The sequence below is a fragment of the Bos javanicus genome, chromosome 9 (genome assembly GCF_032452875.1).
Source record: "Bos javanicus breed banteng chromosome 9, ARS-OSU_banteng_1.0, whole genome shotgun sequence".
In the NCBI taxonomy this organism is placed as follows: Eukaryota; Metazoa; Chordata; class Mammalia; order Artiodactyla; family Bovidae; genus Bos; species Bos javanicus.
Window position 1 is genome coordinate 18,649,973 of NC_083876.1, and position 21,767 is coordinate 18,671,739.

The window sequence follows — 21,767 nt, forward strand, 5'->3', positions numbered from 1 at the left end:
ACTCTAGCTATTTTTATGATTTATGCTATGATTAACTATGCCAACCACAAAAAAGAGTTCAATACTTCTCTCTGAAAAGAAATCTTTTTCAGATTCTTCTTAAACTAGGGTCAGAATATGTATGATTAAGAATACTTAAAAAATTTAATAATAAAGGCAGTGTTGGAATATGCATGTTTAACTAGAAATCAATGAGACCTACATTCAAAAATCAAATGGGAGAAAATAAGTTTCCTTTCTATTCATATTAAAGCTATAAAGTTAAATGAAGCTATATTATGCATCAACTATACTTCAATTAAAAAATATATTTAAGAAATATTAATGCTCAATAGAGTAAGTCAACATAAAATTTAATATTACGTATAACTTATTTTCGTACTTATAATCATGCTCTAATAAGTTTAAAAACAGGAAAGAAAAAGAAAACCACCAAATTTTCAAAATAAGTAAAGTTTAGATGAACTATTCCCCTAATAATATCAAGCATGCTTGCTACACACTATGGGACATACGTAAACAAAGACCACACAATAAAACTCATACTAGCTGAGAAAATCAATGCGACAATGTTTACTTATTAATGCAAAAACTTAAAGAACAGGAGTTGAACTATGCGAAGGATATTTTGTTCTGTTTTTTTTTAAAGTAAAAGATGAAAAGATCAGAAGTTAAAATGACTCCTTTGTAGGAAAATTCTCATACTGACTGAAGAATTCTGGAAATATTTTCAAGAAAGGAGCAGCACAATCTTGTTAGAGGCTTATATTAAACTTGGAAAAAATTAAATCGATATAAAAACTTATAAATTAAGAGCTTTGATGATGACAGAACTGTCATATTTGATGAAGAATGTTGTTTTAGTTGCTAAGTTGTGTCCGACTCTTTTGCAACCCCTGGACGGTAGCCGTCCATGCTCCTCTGTCCATGGGATTTCCCAGGCAAGAATACTGGAATGGGTGGGTTGCCATTTCCTTCTCCAGAGGATCATCCTGTCCCAGGGATCAAACCCAAGTCTCCTGCATGGAAAGGTGGATTCTTACCACTGAGTTAACAGGAAGCCCTTAATGAAGAATACTAATACCCTTTTCAAGGCAGAATACAATCCAGAACTTCTAACATAATTCTTGTGAAGTAGAAAGATGAAATTTAAAGGACACAGAAGAGTGAGGCCCAAGAATGAGAAGACCTCTCCTCTAGTAATGGGTTCATCACTTAGTATCTCTGGGAAATGACAGGGATCATTTAAATGATCACTAGAGTCCTACCCAATTCTAAAATCCTTTACACCTAATTTTCAAGAAGTGGAAGAATTGGATAATCTGGAAATGAGGTACCCTAAAAGCACCAGGATGCAGACTAAAATTACAGGGTCTAGGTTACATCAACTGTGAGGAACACATACAGAGATGTACAAGAAGTATGAATTCCTAAAGGAACTCAATCAGGATGGTTAAAATATGGGCTTTCTTAGGCAGAATCATCTTAATGGAATTACCCCAAGTCTATGACCAGGGTCTATTTTTGGGTGGCTCAGATGGTAAAGAATCCACCTGCAACGCAGGAGACCCAGGTTCGAGACCCAGGTTCGATCCCCAGGTTGGGAAGATCCCCTGGAGAAGTGACTGGCTACTCACTCTAGTATTTCCCTCATAGCTCAGTTGGAAAAGAATATGCTTGCAATGCAAGAGACCTGGGTTCGATTCCTGGGTCGGGAAGATCCCCTGGAGAAGGAAATGGCAATCCACTCCTGTATTCCTGCCCGGAAAATCCCATGGACAGAGGAGCCTGGCAGGCTCCAGTCCACGGGGTCCCAAAGAGTCAGACACAACTGAGCAACTAACATTTTCACTTTAAAATATATCATTTTTTAAAAATATACTATTGATTAGAAGAGAACAAGTATCTCACCTAGAAAATACTCCACAATTTAAAATTATGAATTTTTAAAAATACCCTAATACTTTTATGAGATAGACTCATAGCCCAAGAATCAAACAGCTGAGAAACTAAATTTATGCTAAGAATTACCTGTAGAAATGGAGAAGGAAATGGCAACCCACTCCGGTACTCTTGCCTGGAAAATCCCATGGATGGAGAAGCCTGTAGGCTATAATCTATGGTAGGCTATAGTCTATGGGATCACAAAGAGTCAGACATGACTGAGCAATTTCACTTTCACTTTCACCTGTAGAAAGCCCTTCCTTATGTTTAAAGAACCTTTAAAGCTTATCAACCCAGAAAAGAATAAACTTAATTAAGAATGTGCATGAGATACTGGAGACAGACGCTGTCATACCTATGATTAAAATATGCTTTGGTCACCTTCTAACTACAACTATAGTTAAGTGTAAATAAATAATATATCTTAAGGGAAACTATCACACTCCAATGATCCAGGTATCAAATTACTTTAAAAGATTACTTCTAAATATTTACTTTAACACTGAAAATTCTTTAATTAATGGCAACATTATTACATATGAATTAAAAATAGCTATTTAGAATAAATGGCTCCAAGATAAATAAGTTAATATAAAAAAGAAAACTGTTGTAACTGGCTTGATAAAACCAGTAAATATATAAAAGAGATTTTGAGGAATTCTAACATTCACCAAAAGAAAAATATATTACCAAAATAAATAACTCATTTTCAAATTTAACACTATTTTGTTTACCCATATTCTGATTTCTCTGAGGAAGTAAAATTCTTAATCAAGTCCTTCTTGAAATTTATTCTCTTCCTCTGGCCTCTCTGACACAATAATAGCATACTGTCTTTACAACACACTTTCTAGAGACTAATGTCTTCCCCATTCTGCTAAACATGTTCAAGGGTTGACCCTTAAACAATGAAGGAGATGAGGGCTGCCAAACCTCTACACAAAAAATCCGCATAGAACTTATAGCAGCCCTGCATATATGCAGTTTCTCTATCCCAACAGTCTGCACTGTATGGATTCAACTAACCACAGATTCTAGGGTAGTACACTGTAGTATTTATGAATGAAAAAATCTGCACATAAGTGGACCTGCACAGCTCAAGCCAATGTTGTTCAAGCATCAACTGTACTTCTAAACATTTAAACCTGCTACACTGTCCTCTCTGTCTCTATGAGTTAGACAGTGTTCTACATGGAAGAGCATAGTTCTTTCTCTCTATAACTAGCCTTTCCAAGTAGTCTATCTCCAGTGCTGGCTGTCCATTAACACAAAGACAGCCCAACACTATGTCACAACATATGAAAATATCAGTTTTCTTCTACATCTTTCCTATTTCCATTAATAGTATTATTGTTGTCAAGATTACATAAGCTCAACACTCTCCACACATTAAGTTTTGTTACTCTCTAGCTCTAACCTTTTTATCATCACAAAACACCAAGTCTTACATAATTTTCTTTCACAAATTTACTACCCATTCCTACAATATTTCATTATGATTTCACTGATGAAAGCAGATTTCCACCTATCCAATTTCATACCTGAAATACTACCACTGGCAACCAACCTATTTTTCTCTTAAGTTTTTGGAATATAAAGTAATTTATAAATTAATTTACCAATTAACTCCCACTAGGTTAAATATTATGTTTACAAGTAATATGAGGGTGCCAACAAGCCACTTCACTTTATGTTTTTCGTTTTATTACCCATTTTTCAAAATCTATTCCAGAAAAACTTTCTAAATTACTCTATGAACATGTCTTTAACATTTTTTATTTGGTTACTGATGTATTTCTCTTACTTCTTCCTCCTCTGACCATTCACCCTGAAGTGATCCTCATATCCTTAGATGTACCAATTATCTTTCCTCATAAGCTATCTATCATTTCTAACTATTTAGCTACCTTTACCTTTTCAGGTATATTTTCTCTCTCCAAAAACTGCAGCAAGGTGGAGTAAAAAGACAAAAAGAGGGACGAAGTCTACATTTTGTGCTTATGTACAAAATAAGCACTCAAATATCTGCTAATCAAAGTGTTTATACCTGCATATTCACATTCTATGATTTCATATACTTTCCCTTATAACTATCAAATCTCAAATATCCCTGTGATAGCAAATCATGAAACACATCAAAAAATTACTATGTAGAAGTAATTCACCAAATAGAGTATGACAAGCTAGAGACAAGTTCACATTCATGGCGACAAATTTTAAGATATGTTTTTCATACCAAGATATAGATGAGAAAGAGAAAGACAGAATCAAAAAAATCCCAGAAATCTGAAAGAAAATGACAATAACTAAAGTTTATAATCAGAAGATTGAAGGTAATTTCTTATGCAGAGAGGCTGAAACAAAGACTGGAAGCATAAAAAGTTCTTTTAACAAACAGAGTACAAGTATATGATATCTTGTTAGATGACAGGTAGTGAGGTAAGAGCAAAGGACGGAGAAAAAAAGGAAAAAGATGAAGGAAGAGAGAGGAAGAGAAAGGTCTTAAAATCTTGATTCACAAGAGAACACAATATGAGATACACCTATTTCAAGCTTATTTCTCCCTTTCCTAGATACATGTAGCTACAATTATCCAAAACTAAAACAGAAGTCACACTGAGAACATGTTAATGTCAGAAGTATGCATGTGCAAAAATTCTGAGTGGTGGATTGGCAGCCTCTGCTTGTTTGGAACGTTGCAAGGAGAAATATATTGTTCTGGATTAGTGGACACTGGAACATTTTTTTTAAAAATCTCTTAAGTAAAAGAAAGGTTAACAATTATATAAATAAGGAAAATTTGATTACATAAATGAAAACTGTTATTTGGAATTTACCCAGTAAACAACAAAAGCAAAGCAAAACTCAAATTCAGTAAAATTGCTTTCTAGCCAGAGACATTGTACTCTTCAATATCAAAACCAGACAAAGAGCAAAAATTAGAGCTTTGAAAAACATTATAGAAATAGAAAGATATGAAAAGACAGACAGACAAAGCTAGAAAAACAGAAATAGAGAGAAGAGTGCAGAAAAGATACAGCAGAAGTGCCAGACATACAACGTAAGCTACTAAAATGGGATCTACAAATTCCAAATGTCCTAGTACTAAGAAATTTCAAAGTCTCTTTTCCTATCTTTACATATCAACGTAATATTCATTTAGTTAAAGTTGTACTTAAAACTTAGCTGTACTGTAATAACTTAAAGGGAAAAGGGGGTATAAAAACAACTCTGTTTTTAGGAACATTTATGGTCATATTAAAACTTCTAAACTTGCCTATCTCTTTCAGAGAATGGGGAATATTACAAAAGCCCTCAACTTTAGTTAAGAGTTTGTACACATTTTCAAGTTATTTGGAGGATTAATTTATCTGCCTCTTCACATTTAATAGAACTTTAGAGCCTCTTAACTAGAATTCAGAACAACCCTTATCAAAACAAGATAAAGTTTATCTCCTGCCACTGCCAAAGACAAAATGTGGGCTTGCTCAACTCTGTGCAATTAGTTTGAAATAGTCTTACTATCAACCTTCAATAAAATATCCCACAATACTCAAGCTTTGCCCAGAATACTTAAGTTACATAGGATCTGTTCAGCTGAAATATGAATAACTGACTAAGTTTTTAGATGAACATAAATAAGTAAAGCTTAAGGCCTAGAATTAGTATTTTTTTGTTGTTTTTCTTTGAAAAATAAAGTTATCTCATGTTAATCTTCTCTTCAGCTTCTTTCTCTGGTTCTTTAAAAACAGAAAAGGGCTCAAACTTTCCGCCTTACACAGTATGCTTTTTCAACAAATACTTTTAAAAGTTTATGTTAAGATTATTTTATTTTTAGTTAAAAGAGGAAACAGAGGGGCAGGAGAGAGCGGAGCATGTATTGTCTATTCCATTTTGTCCTGAGTTAAACCATCTCACTCATCATACACTTCTTAGAAGTAACAAAAACAAACCCAACACACACCCCTTCAAGTGCTTTTATCATGCAGATCCTCTATTAAGAGGAAAGCTAGCAATAAAAGTACGGAAAATAACCCCATCAGTTTTTCTAGACAATACCACCAGCAAGTTGAGAATCTATTTATAAGATTTTGAAATAAGTTAGGGAATTATGTAAGCAGACAAGGAATTAAAACATTTTTATCTCAATTCTCAATCTTAAATCTTTTAATCTGTTTACAGATTTAGGTGGTCTTAAAAAGATTTTAAAAACTGTGCTTGATACAGAAAAAAAAAAAGAATTAGAATATTTATCTGAAGGATAGCATGTGCCATACTAAAATGTTTTCTTATTTTAAAATCTATTACCTTTATTAATAAATTTGTTAAATTATAATTATGTGAAATGTGGATTTTTAAAGATAGTTTGAAGATATAAGATTTTTTACTTAAAAAAATTTTTTTTTAATTTTTCTTAACAGGCGAGAAAAGGGCAGTAAAATGCTGATTAATACAAAATAATTATTTGTCACATGATTTCATTACATTTTGTAAAGGTATAAATTTCAAGTACAAAATTCAAAGCAGTAGTCTCAAAATATACTTGATATTTTTAAGAATTTGTATACAGAAATTTTGTTCTTTTAAAGGTACAACTTACATCCCTTATTTTCTGGCTTGATGGAAAATTCTAAGCTTCAATTTTGAAACTCACATGAAACAGTACTTAATGTCAACACTTTGTGTTAACTTTTACCATTTCTAGTCTAAAAATGGGGTATACTCCACTAGAATTATTCATCCTTTAAATCATCCAAGGCCCTATAATGAGTCCCTCTACATGGTGTTCAAAAAGTGTTTAGTAAATTGAACTTATGATCTAATACAATTAAATACATACAATTTAATACCATGGATTGAATTTGTACTTGTCAACTTTTATGTTATTTTAGTAACTCAAAAACTTACTGATTAGCTACACACAGCCAAAGATTATAACTATAGCCAAAACTCAACATTCATGATAGCAGATAGTGAACACAAGCTTCTACTTCTCCCTCAAATGGTTTTTATTTTCTTAATAGCAATGCTGGATGCTTTATCTTCTATCTGCCTATAGATTAAAAAAAAAAATGAAATAAACAAAGGAGTGAAGAGCAAAAAGTAGGGCACTTAGATACCTTATAAATTAAGAGACAAGAAAAAACCATCAAGCTAAATAATAAGATCTCAAAAGATCTACCTCAAAGCTATCATTATGAAAATATTTTCCTTCTGGAAATATTACTAACTGGACATAGCTGGAAGTTAGCTATATATAAACAACCAACCGTAACTAGAGACAGCATAGCATTAAGAACACATTAGCAGGGGACAAAAAACATGGGTTTAAACTCCAAGTGCCCATATGATAGCTTAGTGATCTGGGTAAACGTGGGCAAATCACTTCATCTCTGTACAGTTTCTCCATTCATAAAACCAATAACAATAAAACCTACCCCAATTATATTGCGAGGTTTCATGAGACCCAAATGAGGTATTACGCATTTTGGAAGTAGAAATACTTTAGAAGCTGTAAACATCATGCAAAAAGTTAAAAGGAATATCTGTATTTTAACAAAATGAAGGGTAGCTCAAGTTCCAGTTTTTTAAATGCAAGGTATTTTAACCCTTTTTAAAAAGCCTATTTCTTTTCTCATAGTTTGAAGATTCTATAGATATCATCCAATTCTATTATAAAAATCTGTTTCTTCCATCCTTTATAGGCTTTTTTCTATCTTATTCATAGAAAGAACAGGAAAATAGCTTTATCTAAAACTCTTATTAAATAAATAATACGTTTTAAGGCAGTAATGAAACTAACCCCTTGCCTAATTTCAGAGTATATAACATAATATGGCTGACTTCTACTCCTGGTTATATCACTAACTTTTAATGGTCTAAGAGCAAGTCACTTCAAACTTAAGAAGCTGTAATTCTTGATCTATGGACAAGGTGGAGTATTATTGTGATCAACTTACCTGATGAGGAAAAATTCACCTTCATAACTGAAAGGTGAGAGTAATATTCAAGTAAGAGAGAAACCTTTCCCTCCACACTCTACTAATACATCAGAGATCTTTGAAAATATGAAACTAACATGTGTAGCCCACAATTTGTGTTCATTTGAAGATATAAAGGCAAACTGAGACAGGACTTCCTTATTTGACAGAGATGTTCCAAAAAGGAGCAAATCAGAAACAGAAGGACAGAGAAGGAGAGAAGAAAAAATTCTTCACGCGCATAATTAAGGATTTACTTTTTAAAAAATTCTCCTCTATATACATAATCACAAAGGAAATCCATCTATCACTAACATTTGTAATCTAAATAATTAACAGTTTTAGGAAAGAATCTGACCAATCTTTTATCTTACCTTATGAAGACTAAGGTATATTGACAACAGCTACAATTAATTTCTTCACTGATAAAAATTTCTTTCCTATTCTGCTTATTACACAGAAGTAACTTTACAATGATTATCAATCAAGTAGAGTGTCACTTTTATGAAAAATTTCACAAGCCATTATATTTTACAAATGACTGGTTTTGTCAAATAGTTTTTTTGCAAAATAATTCTGGTTATACACATATTAATGCTATTGCTTTATGATTTATTACTAGAGGGTTTTATGATTGATTTTTAATTTAATCATATTAAAATAGTAGGCATATGCCTGCCTTTTTGTTTGCTTTGCTCAAAGGCATCCCTAATATATGGTAAGGGACAAAAAAAAATGCCTAGGTACACAAAGTCAGCATCTGAGGGGCATTTCTGCCTTTATAGAGTAGTTAGAGGTGTGAAATACTGCACATTACGTTTTATATTATTAAACCACTGCAACTTAGATACTCAGCAGAAAACGTCAAATATCCATTTAAGAAACAAAATGTATTAGTATACTGTATTGGTGTTTTTCCTTCTGGCTTACTTCACTCTGTATAACAGGCTCCAGTTTCATCCACCTCATTAGAACTGATTCAAATGTATTCTTTTTAATGATATTTGGCAAAACTAATACAATTATGTAAAGTTTAAAAATAAAATAAAATAAAATAAAAAGAATAACAGGAAAAAAAAAAGTTAAAGCTATTTTATAAAATAAAACAAGAAACAATTTAAAAAAAAAAAGAAAGAAACAAAATGTAGAGGGTAAAAGGGCTTAACCCAAAGAAATATCTGCTGCTGCTGCTGCTGCTGCTAAGTCGCTTCAGTCGTGTCCTACTCTGTGCGACGCCATAGATGGCAGCCCACCAGGCTCCCCCGTCCCTGGGATTCTCTAGGCAAGAACACTGGAGTGGGCTGCCATTTCCTTCTCCAATGCATGAAAGTGAAAAGTGAAAGTGAAGTCGCTCAGTCGTATCCGACCCTTAGCGACATCATGGATTGCAGCCTACCAGGCTCCTCCGTCCATGGGATTTTCCAGGCAAGAGTACTGGAGTGGGGTGCCATTGCCTTCATACCATATTGATAAAAGGCAAGAAGACCTGTTTCTTTGGCTTTAATTTAAAATTGATATATCTGAATCAAATTCTGTTGTACTGGAGGACTGCTGATAAAATACAATGACACAGTATTTATTTATAATTTCTTCACATGGTTTTTGAAACATTTTTCTTATCTATATTGTCATTTCATACTTGTTAGTTTTTCCAAGTTTCACTATTAAAACTATTTCAAAAACTAAACTAGTTATATCACAATAAACAGGTATTGTAATATAAGCAATTTTATTTTAAATTTAGCATTTAATAAAAGTATGGAATAAATAACTTTTTTGAAACTTAAGGTGAAAATGTCTGCCCCAATTCTTAAATGGATTTCCTTTGTGATATGCAGGGGACCTGTATTAACAACTCCCAAAATCTTTAACAGCTATCAAATGAAGAGACTGATAATTACCATATTAAAATAAGATCGAATTTTGACTCCTCTTGCCAGATCCCACACTATCACATTTCCATCATGACCAGCAGAAAAGAGAACTCTTGGATCAAATGGGTGTGGCTCAAGAACAAATACCTCATCTTCATGACCCTGAAATATTTTATAAATGTCAAAGAATTATAAATATTAAAAGATAAAAAAAAATTCAAACAAACACCAATATGACATTTCTGTAAATGGTAAAAATCTTCAAATTTATCAAATGTATAATAAAAAAGCTGAGCTAAAATCACTGTCCACGGATTTGCTATCATCGAGTGAAACCTGAGAATACTATTTACTGATCCAGCCCTGAATATTAAAAAAAATAGCTAGATCTACATTTCCAAGCTAAACGTGTTTACCTGCATTTTAAAATTATTTCCATTCTCCCAAAAAGACCTGTTAGCCAGCAAGTAAGAGATTTAACAAAAGTATTCTATTTTACAACCAGCTTCAGTTTATACCAAATAAAAATTAAGTCTTTTTTCTCACCATCAGGACATGAATTAGTTGACCGGTGTAAGAATTCCAAACTTTCAAAGTCATGTTATTAACTGCAGTTATAACTGTATTGTCATGTCGATCCCATGCTACCATAGTTACTTTCATTTTTGTGATTTTATCTTCTATTCCTTGAAGGTTTTGGCTGAAAGTGATGGAAGCAGTATTTGTTTACAATGATATTATTTATTAAAATATAAGCATGACAAAACCTAAATGTATTTTCTTAGTTTACATTCGTTAATATGGATAACTATTACCTAACACAGTATTTAAGAATAATTTGAACCAACAAAAAACAATGGCAAAAAATCACTGTATGGAGTCAGCAAAATCAGGATTGCAGTGTTGCTATGATACTTAGTAACAGATGAGCTTGATTAAGTATGACTGACTTTAATATCTTTCTGGGTCTAAGACCTCTGTGCCATGCTGCTCACTCTCCATCTTTTATTGTTGCCATCATGCCCTGATACTTTGCTCCCCATCCAAGACTACTATTCATAAATACAAATAGAAAAAAAAGGTTAAAATATTAAAACTAAAATGATAATTTCAACATGTAGTATAATTTCTCTTGGCTAGAGATGACCAGTGGATATACTACATCACCCCTGCGTCAGATGGAACACTGTATGTTCTAGTTTTCTTTAAAAAGTAGTAAAAGGTACAGCTATTCTTATAGTACTATCATACTGTCAACAAAACTGAACTGCAGAATATCATTAATTCATACAGGGCAAAAACTCATTTTATAAAAGTCAACATTTTCATCTCCAAAAGTGCCTTCAATTATCACAGAAAAATAATCAGTTTAACATAGGATTATGATACATGTTTTTATAGAGTCTCACACTAACCTGTAAAACAGCTTTAAAACTTTAAAAGATCTAGATATATCTATGTAATATTTCAAATGTGATCTCTTACCCTGCTGGCCGAGTAGCCATATCCAGCAAAATACTCTTCCATTCTCTTCGTTTAAACTGCCAAATACGTGCTGTCCCATCCCGACTGCCACTTACAAACCTGCAAAGGAACCCACCCCACAAAGAAAGAAAAAAAAAAAAAAATCACATGTGCTTCACCAAAACGCACTTTCCAATAGTTATATTTTTAAAAACGCTAAAAAAACCTTTCACTTTTCCTTACACAGCCTTCTAATATAATAGATTATTCTACCTGATATTTTCTGCAAATCTAAGAATTTCTGAAACGCCAGAGGCTTTTAAATGTTATATACATACACACATTCTAATGTATGTAGCTAGGTCTCCTAACGTTCAAAAGTGATTCAAGGCCACTATTTACTACCTTAGAAAGAGAATTGATACTTTCCAAGAGAAAAATGCTGATTTTCCTCTCAACGTTTTACTCAAGATGTAAATATAATTTTAAATTTAAAACAAGAATATGAGAAAACACACACAATATCATCTACATTTATTATCAATAAACACTTCTCCTTCAAATATTACATTATAATGTATTTCCAGTCTTTACTAAAGTTTCCTTACACCTTGATATGTAGAAAATATGAGGGTGGATGAAAGTCCCTATTATTAAAAAAAAAAAAAAAAAAGTGGCCAAATAAATTATTACAGATAAACCATAAATACACATTAACAGGAATGTGATGAAAATTGACCTTTCATCATAACTGGTCAAGATCTTTATTCTAGGTGGCTAATTAATATACAAAGCTAATTATAACCTGACCATAGGAACTGTCTTTATTTCATATTTGAAAACTAGATTCAATTTGACAAAAAAAATTATTTTACCTGTTACTAGTGTTGGAAAACTGGATACTGTCAACTTTGTCCTATATACAAATAAATGAACAGAAAAGAGGATCCTGAATATAAACTGTTAAGACTCATTTACATCATACTCATCTAAGTCATTTCAACAATACTTACAGTATGAAACTCCAATTCTGATATTTTCTCTGGCTGACCTGATCCAAAAAAATAAACCCTAATAATGTGATCTGTGCTTCCTGTGGCCAGAAACATTCCACCTGAGGAATAACAGCAAACATTTATGAGTAAAATACAAGCTCAAAATCTCTGAAAATTAAATAAGAAATGTAAGCAACATTATCATAATAAACATTATCATAATATATACTGAATGACTAATATTTCATTCTACAACTATTCATATTTATCCTAATGAACATAATACATCTAACCTGAAATTAAGAGTCTGCTAACATAAGCTTTGACTGGAATTTTTCAGTATTTATAGAAGCTATCTTCTACAAATGATTTTACTAATAATTACATAATCATGTTAATATTATCAGAAAACATGTCTTAATTCTGCTAAAATCCCTCTCCTGCCCTATTTCCCATCTGCTAAAATCCTACCAAGTATTTAAAGCCCAACTCCTTCACTATAGGCCTTCCAGGTTTGCAATCCAATAAGCCTCCTCTCCTCTGAACTCTCATTATGACTTTGTTGTGGCGCACATACATTTTACTAGGCATTACAGCTATTTGTACATGCAGTTTTACTCTCTCAGACTCAATACCCTCCCACAGTGTTGAAAACAATGCTATATAAAATTGTATCTAGAGTACCCTGAAGCATATGCAGAGCCTATATTTATATTAATACTAGAAGTAAAACCGTCTACATGGCAGTAGCAGTGGAAATCAAGAAGCTAGAAATTAAAGATGTTTAGATATTGGTACAGCAAAAATAAGACTCATGTCATCAGTTTGCAATCACTTGTCTCTGGTACTACTGCTAACCACAATTATGAAGGAAAAGAAAAGGTAAACTGTGGAAAGAACTAGTATCAGGAACATTAATTCATGTTTCATTTTCTCATCAATTCACTTAAAATCTCCAGATCAAATTTGTTTATCAAGATTCTAATATCCATTCAAAATGCTGCTACATAAACTCAAAATGTAACTGGAATTTCATCACTGCTATACAGCTGTTTTTTTAAGAGCAAATAAGAACAATCTGAGCAAAATAAGTAATAAAGATGTACGAATGTCTATCAATCTATTTTACTTTTTTTATCAATCTATTATTTACTTATGGCTATAAGTAGCCCCAAAATCATTGAAAATACAATAGATTTAAAATACTTTTCTTTCAATGAGATAATTATTCAAAGACTTATTCTTTAACAGTAAAATTTGAAACTATTTCCTCCTACAAAAGATTTATTGTCTTCTTAAAGAAAAACTTAATTAGTAAAACACTCAACCAAATGAGTATGTAAGCTAAACTCTAGCAAAGTTCAAATATTTATAAACTAATTTATGAGCACCCCCTGGTACGTGCAAGAGAATATGATTTCCATTACAACAGTAGGTATATTCCAAAATTTTATGTGTTCGACTAGAAGCCTTCAAATATACAACTTTTAAGTGGAGAGTCAGGAAGGAAAAAAATCTTACCAGCACTAAAAGATGAACAGATCATTTGAACTCCAGGTCGAGGGCGCTCTGTAAATTTTGCAGGTCTCGGACTGTAATACAAAAAATAACTAATTAAAAATATCCCAAAGAGATCAACACCACCAGAACTCAGCTGCCTCAAAAAATAACTACAGAAGGACAAAATAAGAAGCAACAGATGGCACCCTTTCTAAAAACAAGTTCAAAATCATTGTGTGTCATGATCAGCAGGATCATGTGGAAACTTTACATATAGATTTTTATAGGAGTTCCTGATTATATAACAATCTATACATGAAACAAAGTCACTGTCCTACCTGACACATAGTTGTTACACTCACTTCTAATCAAATGTAACAGGTTCTCAGTTTCATACAGTAGAACAGCAATGCACAAATATATAATGAAATAAAAGTCACAAATATACAAGCAACTATATCGCTCATTTAAAATAGTGATCTATAGACAACAGGCCACACTTAACTATGTTCACATTAATTACATAATTATATTACAGACTATATGTTTATATTAATAGTACTGACATTATATGCTTACGGTTACAATCAACCAGACTGAAGAAAAATTAAATTATGGATTTTACCCATACCAGTTCCAATACATATACAATATATATGTAATATTCCAATACAGTGATTACATTTAAAGCCCTTAACATATATTTCAACCTAGTTTTTCTCAGAATATTAGGAGAGAAAAATATAAAAAATAATTAGAGCCTTCAATCAGAGTGCACTGCATAACTCTCACTATCCACAGCTACTGAACACAGAATGGTTTCAGTCTTGTGATCATTTAGGGGAAAAATGTACAGAATATTTTGTTAACCGACATTTTAACAAGTTTTATTAATATTCATTAGCTCTGATATAGCTAAGCGTAACTGATACAGCTTAGAGAAAGTTACTAAAACATTCTTGAAACCTATTTAGAGAAAAAATTTAACTCTAAGTAAATTTATCTGAAATCACATAGGCAATAAAAAGAACTGCTTTCATTAATATCTTATAGACTGTGGTACATTTTTATTAATTTTTGGCACGTTAGTTAGAACCCATAACCAGAATATGTAAGCAATTATATAGACTGTCATTTTAAACAAATGCTAGTATTTTTAAAGGGAAAAAAAGATAAGCAGGTACACATAATTTATTTTTAAATGTACATCTGAGGAAATATTTTAAGATAATGCCTAGGATTCAGACCCTCTGAGCTCAGTTCCCAGTTCTGCCACTTATCAGTGTGACATTATCAGGCAAGTTAACATTTCTGTACCTGAGTCTCCTCATCTGTAAAATGGAGGTGAACATCACCTCTCCATTCACAGATTTGTCCATGGGGTAAATATAGCACTTATCCCACTAGATCCACTTGAGAGGCAGCATGAAATAGCACAAAACCAGAGGGCAAGGAAATGTTACAGTCCTGGCCTTGCCATTTTTAAATACTGTTTTAACTGTGGGAAAGTCATTTAACCTTTCTTTGCCTCAGTGTCCTGAACCCAAACATAGTATTGTCCAGACAACTTATTTTGATAAACCAAAATATCATTATAGGTAAAAGCATAAGTGCAAAATGCTATTATGGGGCAGAAGGAAGGGTGCATCTATCTACCTTGGTATAGTTTAGTGAAAATTTAATGATTCCATTTTCCTAAATTTCCCTAGATCCACAATAAAATCTATTCTGTAGATACGATAACAAAAATAACTGCAATTCTTTTAAAGAACTAGGAACTCTGAAGATTACATTCTAAGTACCAAAAGGAGTTACTGCAGCATACAAAAAGAAGTAGTAATAAAACAGGCATATTCTGAAAAAGCAAGAGCTAGGGAAAACAATAAGAGAAAAAAGAAATAAACATGTTAACATATAACTTTCTTTAAAGCATGAAAACAAAAAGGAAAGGATAAGAGTGAGGTGTCACTGAAGAGCCAAGATTAATGTTACTCAAGGAGAAAAATAAAATTATTCCTATTGTTGATTACTTTATACTTTTGCAATTTCAACCATTAAGTTAAACATATTTATTCTAAGAAATAAAAGAGCAACTGACTTTATTTTAAGGGTTCCAGCATCCCAGAGCCAAAAACAAATAGTGCCATCTGCCCCAGTAGAAGACAGATATCTCTTTGAGCCACTGCACAATGGTGAGAACTGAAAAAGAAAGAAGAAGCAATTTTATAAGAAGAGTAACATAGTCCAAATAATAAACCTATTTTTACATACAAATAGCAAGTAACAATAATGGCTAAATGCTCCAATTTGACATTTTTCTCCTTCATATTTAAAGTCCATGTATTTATAGAGAAAAGAGAAATATTCCTTTCTTTATTTTAGATGGCTTTATACAATGGATTATTAAGGTAACTTCTTAAAATTTACTTTAAACTGTAACCACAGAGGATTTTTCAAGGATTAAAATGATTACCTGTAGTGATGTTATAGATGCACTGTGGCCCTGAAGAACAGCCAAAGGCGCACAGGTTCGAAGACACCAGACTCGGATCATTTTATCACAACTGCCAGCTGCTATCATGGTATTCTCATAGTTGACAGCCATGTCTGATATTTCAGCAGCATGCCCTCTCAAAGTAGCTAATAATCTCCCATCATCTGTTGCCCAGATTTTCACAAGACAGTCATCAGAACCCTTAAAATAAAAATGGATATTTATTGAATTAACTATAAATTTTAGTTCAAATACTTAACAGATTTTTTAAAAATTCTATCTGTTATAGCCACTTCCCAATATTCATAACTTTAAGTACTAAAATGTTTTATATACTTGTGTTAGAAACTTTCCTCTACACAAGGTGCTTTATTTTATAAATTATTCACTTATAAAGAATACTTGTATATGCCCACCATTTAACAGGAAAAGTAGGATGTTAGCAATAACTAACATTTACCTATGGCCCCTATCCACTACCCAAGGTAGCCTCTATATGGAATCTTGTCAAAGAAGCTGAACTTCTAAAATAACAAAATTATAACTGCAAAACAAACGTAACATGCAATAGTGACTAATCCTATCTACATTACTATAAAAATGAAAGGAAGCTTATTGATGCTTTTTCCTCCTACAAAGCCAAAATCTGTAACACATGAGTTTCCCACCATTTATCTTCAGCTAAATACATTACAAAGTCACTCAACATCAGTTATAAGAAAAAAGTTAATTTTAGCTGCATGATGTCATTAAAAATACATATACTACCTGTTTACCCTTTGCAGAAGCATAAGCTCAAAGAGAAATGTAAAGAATACAGTTTCCTATGAATATCTATATTTACAAATAAACATTTCACTTTTACTTAGCCAAAGCAGCAGTAAGAACTTCTAGACTTTTTTCCTTCTCTAATTTTTCTTATTCATCTTATAGGTCAAAGTTTACTCTTTTACCAACCTCCCCCTACTTCCCCCATAGTTTTTACTATTAAAAAGTTTTAAATATACAAAGAGTACAATATATTACCATTAACCTCATATATCCATTCCCCAGATTCGAAATTTATTAGAACATTTCAAAGGCTGTAGGTTAGAACTCTACAAATATTCCAATCTAATTTGTTACAAAATCCACACACACATAATTTTATCTGACATTAGAAAGTACTTAGAGAATCTAAAACAGCAAGGGCACAGAGAAGTATCTGCTTCTAAAAACTAAGGCACCATTTGGCTCTGACCTACATTCCCAACAAAAAAAAAAATTTTAGGTATACCAACACAGGTAGAATGCACACGAAGAATAAAATCATGTCATCCCCTTATTTCTTATGTATCTGAATAAGTCTGCTTTATATTCTATCTTCCATGTTAACAAACAGAAAACAAACAAAAAAATGCACACATCTTTTTGACCAAAATGCGAGCTTTTATGAAAAAGACAGGGGGCAACCTGTTATCTGAAAGTCAGTTTCCAGTGACTTTTCACCAAATAAAACTGAACAGAAAGTCCCACTATATTATGAATGTATTAAGTTCACTATTGGAAAAGACTCTGATGCTGGGAGGGACTGGGGGCAGGAGGAGAAGGGGACGACAGAGGATGAGATGGCTGGATGGCATCACTGACTCGATGGACGTGAGTCTGAGTGAACTCCGGGAGTTGGTGATGGACAGGGAGGCCTGGCGTGCTGTGATTCACGGGGTCGCAAAGAGTCGGACACGACTGAGTGACTGAACTGAACCTTATTTTATAATTCTGCTTTATTTTGACACATACAAAAAAAAAAAAATCCCCCACAATATTGCCCCCCCTCAAAAAAACACTGTACACAATTTGCTTTAGTGTGTACTATCCCAATTAACCTTTCTTTTCTTCCATTAAATTACAGGAGAGAAAGTTTTCATCTTACTTTCAGGGAAATCTCTCTTCACCGTCCTCTTCTATGGTATAAAGCAGTACACTGTCCCCAACCCTCATCCCCGATCCCCAGAACTCCTGGCAGAATTTCAAACAAAATCTGAAAGCATCCTCAGGCAATTTCTATCTCATGAATCATTATTTGTGATCATCTATTTTTATGTGAATATGAAACTAAATATGATCTGACAAATTCAACTAAGTTCTTTTAAAATGACTATCAGAAACACAGGGATTGAACCCAGGTCTCCCACGTTGCAGGTGGCTTCTTTACCAGCTGAGCCACAAGGGAAGACCATCAGAAACACAAGTACACATAATTGCTTGAAAAGCAGTGTAGACAAGGAGAAAAATCAAATTTACCAGGAAAATATTCTTAAAAGCACCATAAATGTGTTTAAGTTGCACGTGAGGACTGATAAAACTATTCCTTATAAAAAGACCAAACTGTAAAGAAGAACTTGAACAGATGATCATTCTTTACAGAAGCCTATGTCAAATGTTAGTAAAGTCTATAATAAACCAAAGAATAGAACATTACAGTCTTTCAATCAAAACGTTAAAAGAGTTACAGACATGAAAGCAAAAGTAACGTCACTTAAATGGAGAAAGAAAAGAAAGAGTTGGAAAACACAGGCACAGGCGTCGGCCTCGGCAGGAAGGACACATGGGCTCTGAGGCCTCATGGAGGAGGAAGAGTTATGGCGGACGTGGCAACTGTAAAGCAAGCAGCAAAGAAATTTGATGATTCTAACCTCAGCACCAAGCCAAACATCTGAGGGTTATTTCCCAAAAGTGGAGAAGAGGGAAACAAAAGAAGGAACCAAAAAAAGTGAGAAAAGTTTTAAAATGTGGTAGAATCTTATAAGCAATAAGGGAAAAATCCTGGAAGCAACAGTGAACTTTCAGCTAAAATTAGACAACATGATTTCATAAAAAAACCTGAACTGACAAGGTTTTTAAACAAAGTTCTAATGCCCAGGGGAAAGAGAAGTATTCACTTATTTTCAGTAATACATAGATACTGCTGCTAGGACTGAGGATTGGCAAGGTAGTGGGAAAAGCTGGGACTATGAAGTATAAGTGGGAAATTAAAAACAAAAATTAAGCTGCAAAGGTTTTATCTGAGGAAGGTCATAGAGGGTAGAATTTTAAATGCCTGTTAAGGAGTATGAATTTAACCTGGCAAGGGAAGTTAATGAAGAATTTTAAGCAGACAAGACATAAAAGTGAGTAAAGTCACTGAGTAGTGTCTGACTCTTTGCGATCCTATGGACTGTAGCCCACCAGGCTCCGTCCATGGAATTTTCCAGGCAAGAGTACTGGAGTGGATTGCCATTTCCTTCTCCAGGGGATCTTCCTGACCTAGGGATCAAATCCGGGTCTCCTGCATTGCAGGCAGACGCTTTACCATCTGAGCCACCAGGGAATCCCAATATTTAATATTAAAATATTAAATATTCCTGTGTGGCAGGGTTTCAGGTGATTTTTCAATTTTCTTCTCTTTGTTCACTGAAAACTTCTATAAGGAGTAGGATTTCCATATAGTAATAATGGAAATTTAAGTTATTTAAAATATTATTATAATAATGATGGTTGGACAAAGAACCTGATGTTAAAAAATTGCTATCATCCCACAAATATAGGATAGGTTTATGAGTACATAGGAAAAAAGCAGATGGAAAGTGATGAATCTATGATGGCAAGTGGAGATTTTAGAATAATGGGTCATAATTGAAAATACCATTCATTCTGTGATTCAAAGATACGTAAAGCAAACCCAAATCATACTACAAAGATTACTATCCACAGCTGAGAATATTCTGAAATGTAAATTCTCACATGTAAAATCTGATCTGTTGGAATTTCATTTCAATGCACTGAATTGTATCAGTTTCTTTAGGTGTAGAAGATACAATAGAAAATCAGCACTTCAAAACCTAACAAATGTAAGTTCAAAATGGAGAGAATGGAATAATAATGATTAAATAAACTCTGGTCCATCCATACAATGGAATACTCCTCCACAATAAAAAAGGTACCAACTAGAAATGCAATACCTTAAATGTATTTAAAGGGTATTATGCTTAATGAAAAAAGCCACTCTTAAAAAGTTACATACTATGTGCTTTCATTTACATAATATTCTCAACATGATAAAACTAGAGAGATGCAGAGCAGATTGGCAGTTGCCGGGCATGCAAATATAAAAAGTAGCACAAGGGAGTTACTTGGTGGGGATGGAACGGTTCTGCATCTTGGTTGTGATGGCAGTTACATGAACCTACACATGGAATAAATTTGAATAGAACTATGCATGCACACACACACACGTGTACAAATGTTGAGAACGGAAAATCTGTAGCCTTGTTAACAATGCTGCAACAATGTCTATTTCCTAGTTTGATACTGTACTCCAGCTATGTAATATGTCACCAGTGGGGACAGCTGAAGGAAGGTACATGAAAGGCTACATGGGATTCTGTACTATGTTTGCAACTTTGTGTGAGTCTATAATTATTTCAAGACTAAAAAAAACTTTAAACACGTCTAAATTGGTACATAGACACATTTTATCTTTCTTCTTTAGCAAATGGGAAATTTCTCATATTTAATTTTAAACTAATACCATATAAGGGTGACCACCATACTAAGTATTATAGCATAGGAAATGCTCCTTTAAGAATTGGTATATGAGAGGGACTTTCCTGTTAGCCAGTGGCTAAGACTCTGCACTCCCATTGCAGGAGAAGAAGGCAATTGCACCCCACTCCAGTACCCTCGCCTGAAAAATAACATGGACGGAGGAGCCTGGTGGGCTGCAGTCCATGGGGTCGTGAAGAGTCGGACACAACTGAGTGACTTCACTTTCACTTTTCCCTTCATGCATTGGAGAAGGAAATGGCAACCCACTCCAGTGTTCTTGCCTGGAGAATCCCAGGGATGGGAGAGCCTGGTGGGCTGCCGTCTATGGGGTCGCACAGAGTCGAACACGACTGAAGTGACTTAGCAGCAGCAGGGAACTAGATCCCACAGACCACAACTAAGAGTTCACATGACACAACTATAAGATCCTGCATGCTACAATTAAGACCTGGCAGAGCCAAATAAATGAAAATATTTTTTTTAAAAACTGATATGTGAGAACAAAGATGGAAAATAGGAACCTGATGCAAAATGTACCCAGTGAAGAAATGGAAAGGCCAAACACAAATAAAACTAAGTTAACTATATTCTTTTTAAAAAAGTTAGGATTGGGCCGAGATTAAGGGAGGGCTTAGCTGCTATTTTCAAATGCAGTATTTTTGTTCCCTTTCCAGAAACCAGATGTAACTTTAGGTCAGAGCGTATTAAAATGAGCCACTTCTGAACCAGCAGAGTCCAGGCCCCGGGGCCTGCTGTGAAAGCCCCGGCAAAGGTCAGGTCTTGGTCCACGTGACACTCCTTCCCATGCCATTCCTAGGTGCTCTGCCACAGCAAAGGTTATCTGTACTCCTAAAAAAACAGGAATGTTGCACTGGCCTTCAGCCAGCAGAGGCTCAGCGAATAGGATATAATTTCAGAGCAGATTTATGGGAAGTTGCCGGTGTTGGGA

At 33.5% G+C, this 21,767-nt stretch overlaps 1 protein-coding gene across 5 annotated transcripts in view; it reads right to left on the minus strand.

Moving 5' to 3' along the window:
* The window catches only part of PHIP (pleckstrin homology domain interacting protein), a 128,267-nt gene that overhangs the window by 58,765 nt on the left and 47,735 nt on the right, over positions 1-21,767 (minus strand). For all 5 annotated transcript variants that reach the window (XM_061427263.1, XM_061427267.1, XM_061427266.1 and 2 more), the window contains exons 8-15: positions 16,232-16,453; positions 15,857-15,957; positions 13,780-13,850; positions 12,277-12,377; positions 12,139-12,179; positions 11,285-11,383; positions 10,346-10,499; positions 9,827-9,961 (exon numbers count right to left, since the gene is read on the minus strand). In XM_061427263.1, coding sequence (XP_061283247.1) covers positions 9,827-9,961; positions 10,346-10,499; positions 11,285-11,383; positions 12,139-12,179; positions 12,277-12,377; positions 13,780-13,850; positions 15,857-15,957; positions 16,232-16,453 — 924 coding nt within the window. The remainder of the gene's footprint in view (positions 1-9,826; positions 9,962-10,345; positions 10,500-11,284; positions 11,384-12,138; positions 12,180-12,276; positions 12,378-13,779; positions 13,851-15,856; positions 15,958-16,231; positions 16,454-21,767) is intronic.